General features: G+C 37.7%; 1 protein-coding gene across 3 annotated transcripts; it reads right to left on the bottom strand.

Annotated features, from left to right (window-relative positions):
* Positions 1-2,506: 2,506 nt before the first annotated feature.
* Positions 2,507-10,210, bottom strand: cmtm7 (CKLF-like MARVEL transmembrane domain containing 7). Of its 3 annotated transcripts, none has more exons than XM_053227978.1 (5): positions 9,923-10,210; positions 7,499-7,679; positions 7,314-7,409; positions 4,480-4,561; positions 2,507-3,358 (listed from the first exon to the last, which is right to left on the bottom strand). In XM_053227978.1, the coding sequence occupies exons 1-5, from the start codon at positions 10,043-10,045 to the stop codon at positions 3,253-3,255; spliced, it is 588 nt and encodes a 195-aa protein (XP_053083953.1). In that variant the 5' UTR covers positions 10,046-10,210; the 3' UTR covers positions 2,507-3,252. The 3 variants fall into 3 exon arrangements, with proteins under 3 accessions (XP_053083953.1, XP_026767316.1, XP_053083954.1); XM_026911515.3 differs by having other exon boundaries at positions 7,314-7,412; positions 7,503-7,679; positions 9,923-10,206; XM_053227979.1 differs by lacking the exon at positions 9,923-10,210 and adding an exon at positions 9,435-9,892.
* Positions 10,211-11,269: the final 1,059 nt, after the last annotated feature.

The raw sequence follows: 11,269 nt of genomic DNA, 5'->3' as shown, positions 1-11,269 counted from the left end.
ATCTCTACATCTTTGTCCTCATTAAAATGTTGCCTGAATATGCAAATTAGAGACACGCCCCTTCGTTCACCTGTCATCCGCTAAACGTCACTCATATGAGCTAATTTAGCTAGCTGCTAGTAAACTAGCTCACATTAGTCACAGGCATTTAGCAATAACCAAACCTGTCGAGATATAGTGTTACCATAGCAACACCATCTGTTCACCGCTAGCATTAGCTGTTAGCTAGCTAGCTTAGCATCAGTGAATTCGGCCTTTAAGATGGCGACATTAAGATGATGAGATTCAAACATGGATTTCATTTGCATATGAAACATTTTAGGTTGGTTTTTTTTCTTATATAGTTTCTTATACACTATGTTTAACTGTACGGCGCATCTTTTTCTCCTCACACAGCACAGCTAATGTTTATTCCTGTTTATTTACAGAGCTTTTATACCAAAAAAAAGACGAGCTTAAACACTTCAGAGATCCGATTCTTTCGAACTGCCCTTTTAATGAATGGAATAATCCCATGTTGATTCATTTGATTCAGCACCAAAAACACTCTTCAGAAACGCTCTCCTACTTCCACAAAGTCAAGATATCACTGAAAAACACCAACATACACACACATACACACACAAAACAGGAAACAGGACTTAATTTGTACAGAAAACAAAGAACTTCTGATTCTTTCGGGCTTGCGAATCGATTGACCCGAAAGAGTTAGGCAAAAGAATCGATTCATTAGATTATCAGTGTAACGTCTGAGATTTAACTGAGATGTTGGAAAGATTAGAAGTCAAATGTGCAGTCAAACACACAGCATAAAGAGCACACAATGTGCCACGATAATCTGTTTGTAGTTTGTAGTTTAAATGTGTGCAGGTTTTAGTGTTCGATTCATTCAGAGTCAATTTGTTCGATTCACATAAAACGAATCTGGATCTCTCTGGGAAAGCATCATGGCTTCTGAGGAGGCACAGGACCTCATGAAACACAACACAGGAGCTTGAGATGATTCCTTTAGCATTGAGGAGGGACAGGGATCTGGGACAGGGATGTGAGGAGGCACAGGACCTCATGAAACACAACACAGGAGCTTGAGATGATTCCTTTAGCATTTAGTCCTTCATTATCTGTGAGAAGGATGGATTCTTTCCACTTGAGGTCAAAAAGCAGTTCAGCCCAAACACCTCACATTTATCTGTCATCCCCTGTTCCTCCTCCGTCCACACTTTCACACGTCTGTCTTTACTCATCTACTGGTTTTTCCCCCTTTCTATCTCCATGATGTCTTTTTGATCATGTTGATAGATAACAGTGTAATATAGTGTCAGAAGCCGCATCTGAACAACTCCACAAAGCTGAACGAGGAGGATTTACACACACACACACACACACACACACACACACACACATTTAGTGCACACACTGGCCTCTAAAGAAGAAATCTAAAGAAGCAAACTTCCAAACTAAATACTGAAACATGTCTCAGATGATCTGCTATATTTGGAATAAGAGGTCATTTTTTTGTTTTGTTTGTTTGTTTTGTTTTTTAATTTAAACAAAGTTTAATTTATATATATATACTTATATATATATATATATATATATATATATATATATATATATATATATAGTGTATATATAGTGTATATATAGTGTGTATATATGGTGTAGTTCTAAATCTTTCACCTCAAGACAATTTGTTCGACTTAAAAACAAGCAAATACTTGAAAATAAAAGTGATTCAAAATGAAACAGTGGTCTTATTCATGAATCTGGGCAAAGGAGAGACCTCTGAGGAATCTTTCCAGCAGAAAAACACTAACATGACTGATGACTGAGCACTAGAGAGGATTCATTAGCAGCTTTTTGGCACTGTACACCTTTAACAGAGTTACCAGCTGCAGTTTCCTTCCTTCTGCTCTATTCTTTCCCTGGATTTGACTCAGTTTTCCGGCCAGTGTGGAGTCCCACCCTGTCACAGCACGCCGGACTGAAACATACGCAGACGGCTTGCTCTTTCCTAGAGACATTATCCTTTAAACAGAGTCTAATGCAGGCTGCAGGACTGAATCTCTGAGTTATACAGAGACATTAAACAACAGATTAACTCATTAATATGAGTTATGCTTTAAACATAACATTAATATAAAACATGAGTTATTAAACAGTACATGCATTAAACAACAGATTAATACATACATTACACCACATTTGATTTTTGATTGAACTTTCGTTTTACATTTATATTGAGAGCATTATAAAATTTACTGTATACTTGTAAATAATACCAACATCAAAGGCAGTGTAAAACATAATTATAATAATAGTAGTAACAATTTAAATTCCTTTTTTGGGAAAATGAATTTGAGCTTGCAGTGCAAGTGTGAAAAATGCAAGTGTTATTGCATCATAAAATATAAAAGCCAATCAGATTTCAGTATGCAAATGCAGTCCATGCAACACAGCTTCATGAAAAAGGAAAAGGGCTTGCATTAAATAAAAACACAACACATTTTGAACAACTGCATATTTATTATATTTTTCCATTTTTGCCACTAGAGTCAGCACAGTAAAATGTAGGATTGTGTTTACTAAAAAAAAAAGGGATACAGAGAGAGAAAGAAATCACTTTACACAGTGAGTTAAGTTCACAAAAAGGAAATATTGCTCTTTGAATAGTTGATAATAACACTGTGAATCGCTCCAAATCCAGCTCTATACTTCTAAATTTAAGCAAAACTATCTCATCATCATCATCATCATCAGTTCTTTAAAAAATAAATAAACACTCTTTGATATAAATGGAATAAAAAAAAGATTCATTCTATATTTTAACCCACCTCAAAGCTGCAGTGAATAAGACTTAAATAGGAAAAACCTTGTGTATAAAATATTGAATCTGAGCTTTAAATTCTCTAATCAGGAATTTCAATACTGCAATAATGAATATAATAAAATCAACATTCACTAACATGTCGGTTCAGTCTGCGGTCAATCCTGATGCGTCACCTTCTCTGTGTGACACTTAGAGCTTTATCCTACCTTCACACTAGCAAGCGACAATCCTTTTCTACGCAAACGCGCGACAGCGAGAGGAGATGGTTCTTGCTGGACGGGCCACGCCCACAGCACGTGACAACAGCAGCATTCGCTACACGTCCACAAGAGACGAACTCCAAGTGACACAAGCGACTCGTCGCCTGCTAGTGTGAATGTAGGGTTAGGGAGCATGTTTCCAAATCGTATAAACTGCAGCGTTCAGGACAGGGCTGAACTCTCAGCACATTTGAGGCACTCGATACAGTAACTGATCAAATTAATTCCTTCTTGTAACTTTGGATTGGGTCCCGTTACACACCGATACCTGTAGATCAGAATAACAGAGTGAAAATTAAAAAGTATTTGAAAATATTCACAAAAAAGACCTCACTGTGGAAATAAAATCATTGCTTGATATATTTTTCAGCCTATAAGATACTTTTCCTAAATTCTGTCTGCATAGGGAAACAAATGTATAGCCTATATACATTCAGAGGTGCCAAGATTTAAGGTTTAGCCGTAGCATTTTGCTACAGTGATACAGGAGACGATACTGAAAACTCGGCAATCAGACCAAACACGAATACGATTCACACCGTGAAAAAAACGAATCACTGAAGGGGAACGGACGCAGAACGTGAAACGCACTTTTACTTTCACTGCACTCTGATTTTATTAGCTGAACTTTTACCTGGGAATTTATGAGCCTCAGATCAGAAAACAAGAAGGCGAGACTGAGATGTCTTTGTCAGTATAAAATGGAGGAGACGCTAATTATTACGTCCTGATCACACCCAAGTTCTGCCTCGCTGTTCTCTTGCTGTTGTTTAGGGCACATCTGAAAAATAATTTACATCTGTCCACTGATGCTGCGGTTATTTGGTGATGTTTCTAAACCATATTCTCAGCTGTATCGAGAGCAGGAATTTAAGTTTCTGCTCGCCATGACAACTTCACAAGCATGATAACAGTTCATTTAGCATTTTTAACGTAAAATAGAAATTGGCATTTTAATTCCACTATTAACTCCTCTTCTCTGACAGGGACAGAAAAAGCGAATGAAAAGGAAGAAAGATGAATAATAACAATAACAAGTTATGATGCAAACATGCATGTGCACATCAACCAATCAAAAAGAAAACGAACAGCAAAAGAAAAAATACACAGAAAGAAAAAGTATAGAGAGTGCTTTATTGGAAATTAGGTGATGTGATGGAGAGGACAATTCTAAAGAGTAAACAGTTTTCACTTTCATGAGTCAGTCGGGTTTAATGGTTTTATCCATGTATTCTAAAAATAAACTAGTTAAATTAATGCAAAAATTATATATATCACTGTATAAATCACAGAACCTGCTAGAGAGCAAAAAAAAAAAAACCCTGCATCGCTATAGACTGGAAAAATGAAGGGAAAAAAGAGATGAATAAAATAGAGAAGGAAACTCACTGGTTTGCTGAGAGCCGCACGTGACGCTGTACGACATCCATAAACTGACCGCAAGAAGAAAAGTCGCAATAAAGCCAAAAACCTGGGAAAAAAAAATACACACAAGTTTAGCAAAACAGTCTACACATACATGAAACTGACAAGTTGTGTTACAAAAAAAAATGATTAGCACCCAGATTTCCTTCACCCATCACCATGAGTCACTGCAGGACTCGTTTCTCGTGTCTCCAGAACGCAGTGGAGTGTAGATGAGAGGAAACTGAGAGAAGTTCTGTTTTCCTGTACACCCATTTCCTGTTTTAAACGTACACACAGTGAAAACGTACTCTTCTTTACTATCCAACTGAAACTGGATTAAAAGTACAAAATCATTAAAAGACTGGGTGTTTGGCTTTGATGCGTATCTTTACATCTATTCCTGTACTTGTAAAAGATTTTTAAAAAAGATGTGTTATTCTTAAGAATTTGTCTTAGATAATAATTTATACTCTCAGTGGGACTCATTTATGATTTTTTTTTTGTAAAGTTGTGTGTAAATATTTGCGTAAGCCAGACCGCACTACGTTTTAGAAATGATGATTTTTCTTCGTATTCACGCACGTATGTTGACGAACGCCAATCACTCGTAAATTACCAGGCATGTGCACGCCCACAAAACTCCATAAAAGGCAAGACTCACAGAGCTGAAATGACGAGTAAACTGCAAAAAAACTTCTCAGACGGAGAACTGAAAGTTATTTCGACTCACAACTATACGAATAAAAGTATCTCTTCTTTAGCTGCACAACTGCATCTGAAAGACCAAAATCTGGAGCCAAATTAGAGAGAAGGTGAATTGGGTGTGGATTAAGTGAGGCGAAAAGAAAATGGTTTGATATGAAAACGGAATTGTATATCTACTGTACCCAGGCCCCCAAGCACATCACAGTGGGAAATTGCTATGTATTTATTTAGTTATTTATTTATTCAGTTAGATAGTTAGTTAGTTATTTTCAAAGCGAAGCAAAAAATAAATCTCTCACACAGCAACACATCCTCCCCGACGCCGTGTTGTAAAAGCTGGAGGGCATAAGTCATAAGGAAGTGGATGATGTACAGTAGTGAGTATACGGGACGTAGAGGCTTGAGACACACCAGATTGGTCACTTATCAGTCACTCAGTGCTGGCTCTAATGAAGTGCTGCTTAGCGTTAAAAGCAGAAGCCGTGACAAACGGAGCTGACTTACACACCGTCTCAGTCCCTGCAGCACATCCTCCTGTTATACACAGGCATTTCTCCTTAATTAAATAACTTAATTTAATTTATTAATTAAATTTAAGTGCCTTAATTTCGCACTTTAGTTAATGCCATTAATATGACATGACTGGATTTCACAAACATTTCATTTGTGTGTGATTGAAATACATAAGCTATTTAAACAGTATAATCCACAAACAAAATCACAGAAACTCAGCGCAAATTATGCGATCTGAAGCCGATCATTCGAGGTAACACCAATTATACAGGAACTGACACGCTCTCAGGAGCATGAGTAGGATACGTACGTTTTTCCGAACTTACCGGATTTTCATGAATACCAAACTTCTTGCGTAAACGCCCCTACGAACAATTTACGAATAAATCTGTTCCTATGCAGCTTGATAAACGAGGCCCATTGAGATTTAATTAAAAATGTAATGCGTACTGTTATAATGAGTTCTGCACCTTAGAACTTTCAGATATTTTTCCCTTAATTTTGTAATTTTACATGTAGAACACCATTAGAAGTAAAAGTGGACTGATATTTATATTGATATATATGCAAATGAATAATCGTATGTTAAGTGGTTTATGTAAACAGCGCTTGGTGGAGGCCTCATTTGTCTCCCACATGTAAATGTATATATATCCGTTTATTACTGAAGTATTACTAAAAGGTGTGGTGCAGGATTTCTGCAGTGTGTGTGTGTGTGTGTGTGTGTGTGTGTGTGTGTGTGTGAGTGTGAGCACGTGTGTTCCTGCTTCTCTTACCGCAATTCTAGCTTTAACTTTCTACATTTTCTTTCTACTTCCTCTTCCTGTTTTTGGTGTTTTCAGAACTTCATTTGGAGTCAATCATTTTAATATATAATATTCACATTAAATCATTGAAATGGGTGATTCGTTTCTCCGAGTCAAACTACATATATTTTAGCATTTACATCAAACTTCAAGCAGTAGGTTTAATTTAAAATCTCTAAAATGAGGAAATCTGAGTACTGAGATCTTGTCTCAGATTTAAACTGCAATAAAATATTTTTAAAAAGTCCTGCTTGTGTGTACAGCGAGAGAGATGACCTACAATAGAGAGATGATCTACACTCTTAAAAATTCAAAAATACATTTTAAAAGATCTGAAAAAAGGTTATTCAGATGAATGTTATAATACCATAAACCCATCCTTGGTTTCCAAAAGAACCCTGTTTTTATTATTAATGGCTCTTTATAATTTTGTTGGCACCACAAATATCTTTCCCCACCAAAAACGTGATGATTAGGTGGAAAGAAATAAAGGAATATTATTTTGAGTATGTATTTATGCTGTATATAAGTATATGAATAAAATAATATTTATTAAATATGTAATCCATATATAGTAGGAAAAATAAAAAAACTCCAGTCCTGATTTGGAAAGAAAGAAATCTTGTACTGATTTCAATCCTGAGTTTTTTTTTTTTTTTGACAAAGGAGATTTTTTTCAAAATATGCCACAGATATGAATCTGCAGGTTTTCTGTAAATGTACGCGTTTCATCGCAGCACGGTGATGTGACATGCGACTTTTTTTTGTGTATTTAACAGGCAGATGACTCACAGATCCAGCTATGAGAGCAGAGACGCTGTAGCTCTTCACTGCTGCTACGATGGAGGCGATGAAGACCAGGATGGTGCCCAAGATGTAATGAAAAAACTCCTGCAGCGTAAAAAAAAAACGTGTGATCAGACTCGTGTCTCTGAAAGCAAACGTGTACGGCTAACCTGAATAATGCCGATGTCCACTCACCGTCAGCGTCCAGTTAATGCAGGGGAGTTTGCTCTGCAGCCTGAACACGTACATGAGGAAGAAGATGAGGAAGGCGAAGAGGAACCACAATGTGACCACCTCAAAGTAGCGAAACGCATCGTAATCTGTCCATCTGGGGGCGCAATGGACACACAGGAAGGCGATCATTAGGGTCACCTGATGGACACACACACACACACACACACACACACACACACACACGTTGTATAATCTGACTCAAACGCATTTGTAATGCATTAACACCTACACCATGTGTTTCATGTTCCTTCAAGTTCCTTAAACACTTAACTATTGGTCTCCAATTATTTTTAAAAGAAGAAATTATTATGGCTACTGTTTTATTTCTAATAAATATTTTACATGTAAAAGCTCACAGCCAAGGACAGTTCAAGTCGTGTCTCTTGATCCAAAATGTACCATTTTTAGTCAATCAGCAATAAATAAGCATAAAATCTCATCTCTGTCTTTCATATATCATTTCATTTTATTAAAATTAATTACAGGTAATGTTATGTAAGTAAAGTTAAAGGATTGAGAAATAGTTGAACTTTGCTGATCACTCGTATCACCAGACTGCCGTTATATGATTGTTGCTATGGTTACCTCCTACCTGTTTACTAGGGCTGTTAAAGATTGAAATGTTTGTGATATGAAACTTATCGTGGTTTCATGGTGTTTTTTCGGTTGTTATGGACTGTTTAACATTTGTTACAAAATCTTTCCATATTGTTGTATATGTGTATATAAAACGAAACAAAAAAACCCAAAAAGATTTCCTTCTTTCTTTGAAAAATAATTTTGAGAGCGAAGTTTCCATGAATTGTCACACTCTCAGTGGTTATCACGCTGTGGTTTTGAGCTGAAAGAGCGGTCCGCTGTGAGGTGGCACACAGAGGCTAAGTATATATACGCTCACCTGCCATAACATTAAAACCACCTGCCTAATACTGTGTACGTTCCCCTTGTGCTTCCAAAACCTTTCTGATCCGTCGAGGCATGGACTCCACGAGACCTCTGAAGGTGTGTGTGGTTTCTGGCACCAAGACGTTAGCAGCAGATCCTTTAAGTCGTGTAAGTTGCGAGGTGGATCCTCCATGGATCGGACTTGTTTGTCCAGCACGTACCACAGATGCTGGATGGGATTGAGATCTGGTGAATTTGGAGGCCAAGTCAACACCTTGAACTCTTTATCATGTTCCTCAAACCGTTCCTGAACAATTTTCGAAGTGTGGCAGGGAGCATTATCCTGCTGAATGAGGCCACTGCCATTAGGGAATACCGTTGCCATGAAGGAGTGTATTTGGTCTGCAGCAATGTTTAGGTAGGTGGTACGTGCCAAGGTAACAGCCACATGAAGGCCAGGACCCAAAGTTTCCCAGCAGAACATTGCCCAGAGCATCACACTTCCTCCACCAGCTTGCCTTCTTCCCATAGTGCATCCTGGTGCCATCTCTTCCCCAGGTAAGCGACACACACACACCCGGCCATCTTACAAAAGAAAACGTGATTCATCAGACCAGGCCACCTTCTTCCATTGCTCCATGGTAAAGTTCTGATGCTCACCTGCCCATTGTAGGAGCTTTCGGTGGTGGACAGGATCAGCATGGGCTGCTATTTTAACCCTCAACTGCTCAGTTGTATAAATGAGATAACTGTACTGCCAAGCCAAGCCGCAGACAGTATTACTGTCAATCAGCGATAGTTAAGGAGCACGATGGGACGATGGTGTTTCACGCACCATCACACAAGCGAGGGAGGAAGGTTGCGAGATACAACCTACAGTTTTGCGGAGTCACAGCCTGACACGAAAGGGATGTAAACCACAAACGAACGGCTAGATGATAACACACAGAAAGGCATTTCAATCTGTATTTCGATAAAGTGATCATCTGATCATACATCGTGACTAACCTTGACTAATGTATGTTGTAGCACCACTACCCTCGTGCTTACTGGAAGAGACTTTTCGTAACACCTTCTCCATGGTGTGAGTGTCATGCTAACCGCTTAGCTGGCTAACATCCGTTGTTTTATGCTTTACTGGGTCATTTCTGGGCCAGAAAAAATGTAAAGCGAAGCCTGAAATGAACAAAATAACTGAGAGCCACTTGATATCCATATTGTACATCGTTTTTTTTCTAGGGTATCTTTACAATCATATGAGTATTATCGTTCTAGAAAGAGTTTGAACATTACGAACTGCAGCTTTAAGAATGGAAATGTCTGAGGATATGTTTTTCACACAAGTCAGAAGTTTGTGGCTGCAGAATTAATAAAGCAAACATTAAACAGTAAAGGTTTTAAAAAACTGGTATCTTCTCTGGAGTGCATGCACTTTAAAAGACAGGTTGCTGTAATGATAAGGAATGATAAGTACAGTGATCAGGTCATTTCCTTACCACTTGGGCGAGTTTTAATAATCCAGGAAAAGAGCGACAATAGCCGATGTTTAGAAATCCTCCATCTGAAGTCGTAGTCGTAGTCGTAGTCGTGGATGTGGTCGTAACAATCCTGTGCGACATTTTGTTCCTTTAAAAAAAAAAAGTTAAGGATTTTATATGAGAATAAGTGTGTGTGTGTGTGTGTGTGTGTGTGTCCTGGAAGTGCTATGTGTGTCAATACGTATGCTCTTCTCTAAACCACAGTCCTGCTGTAATTTTGCTGGGGCGTGACACCGGCTAAAGCCTAAACCGCTTCATAGAATCTACAAGTGCAACTAGCCTACACTTAATCCAACTAAAGGCTTCTATTACCCCTATGTAGTGCACTACGTTTCCCATATAGTGACGTTTGGGACACAGCCATAAGGATGAGGGCGGGGCTTAAACACGTAGCAAACACTGGAAGCTCTCGGTCAGTACGTGACGTCACTGCAAACCTCCAAGTAGCTGGTTTACGGCTACACTAAAGCTGAAAAACATGTTCTTTCTGGAAAAGAAATCAGTCACGGTGCTCAATTATGCAGAATTTCACATCCATAATCAAATTTGTATGGACTAAAATTGAATAAAGGGTGGCTATTAAAAAATAGCTTGGCTATTTTATAGCCTAATATGGGCAAGAAAGGCTGATGCTAAAGGCTAGTAGGGTTTTTTAGCTTTACTTCTGCGCATGCGCAGTTAGCTAGCAACCGTTGCTAGGAAAATGCAGAAGTGTTCAACCTGAGGCCAAAGTATAAAGCGTCTTCGACTGATTTATTTATTTATTTATTTATTTATTTATTATTAAATTATATTTGGGTTATTTAGTTGGATTATTCATGATATTTCCTCCTAATAATCTTAACTGAAAAGGGTTCATTTAAGTTTTATTTAACTCTTGCACAGGTCGAAAGTTCTGGAAAGAGTGAGATGTAAAGCTTAAAAGCTACTTGGAAAATTATGAATATTCAGAAGAATGGTTTGGAAATAGTATGAATACTCATATTCCAAACACACCAGGGTCCCAAATATGTAAATATTCCCTCATTTGCTACAATAAATCATCCTCTTTAATACACATAACACAGATATGTTCTAGTTATTTGCCTGTCAGTAGGAATAATATGTAAATACAAGCATAAAACTGTGTTGTATTTCATGAAAATCCATATTCAGATTCATAAATATCAGTTAAAAAACTTTTTTTTCTCTCCTGACGTTAATAACAGAACACAAAACGCAGTTTGTCATGATACCGAGAAACCACAAAGTCCTCTGTCCTGAAGATGTTGAAAAAGTTAAAATTACAGCTTTGCCGCTGACACT

This window comes from Pangasianodon hypophthalmus, chromosome 22 (genome assembly GCF_027358585.1).
Source record: "Pangasianodon hypophthalmus isolate fPanHyp1 chromosome 22, fPanHyp1.pri, whole genome shotgun sequence".
NCBI classification, from domain to species: Eukaryota; Metazoa; Chordata; class Actinopteri; order Siluriformes; family Pangasiidae; genus Pangasianodon; species Pangasianodon hypophthalmus.
This window is presented reverse-complemented; position numbering and strand designations above follow the sequence as displayed.

Coding starts and splice junctions, on each gene's coding strand:
- cmtm7 (XM_053227978.1), bottom strand. CDS start 10,045: ATGTCGCACAGGATTGTTACGACCACATCCACGACTACGACTACGACT. Junction 7,680..9,922: donor TATTAAAACTCGCCCAAGTG/GTAAGGAAATGA, acceptor TGTGTCCATCAG/GTGACCCTAATGATCGCCTT. Junction 7,410..7,498: donor TAACTGGACGCTGACGGTGA/GTGGACATCGGC, acceptor ACGCTGCAGGAG/TTTTTTCATTACATCTTGGG.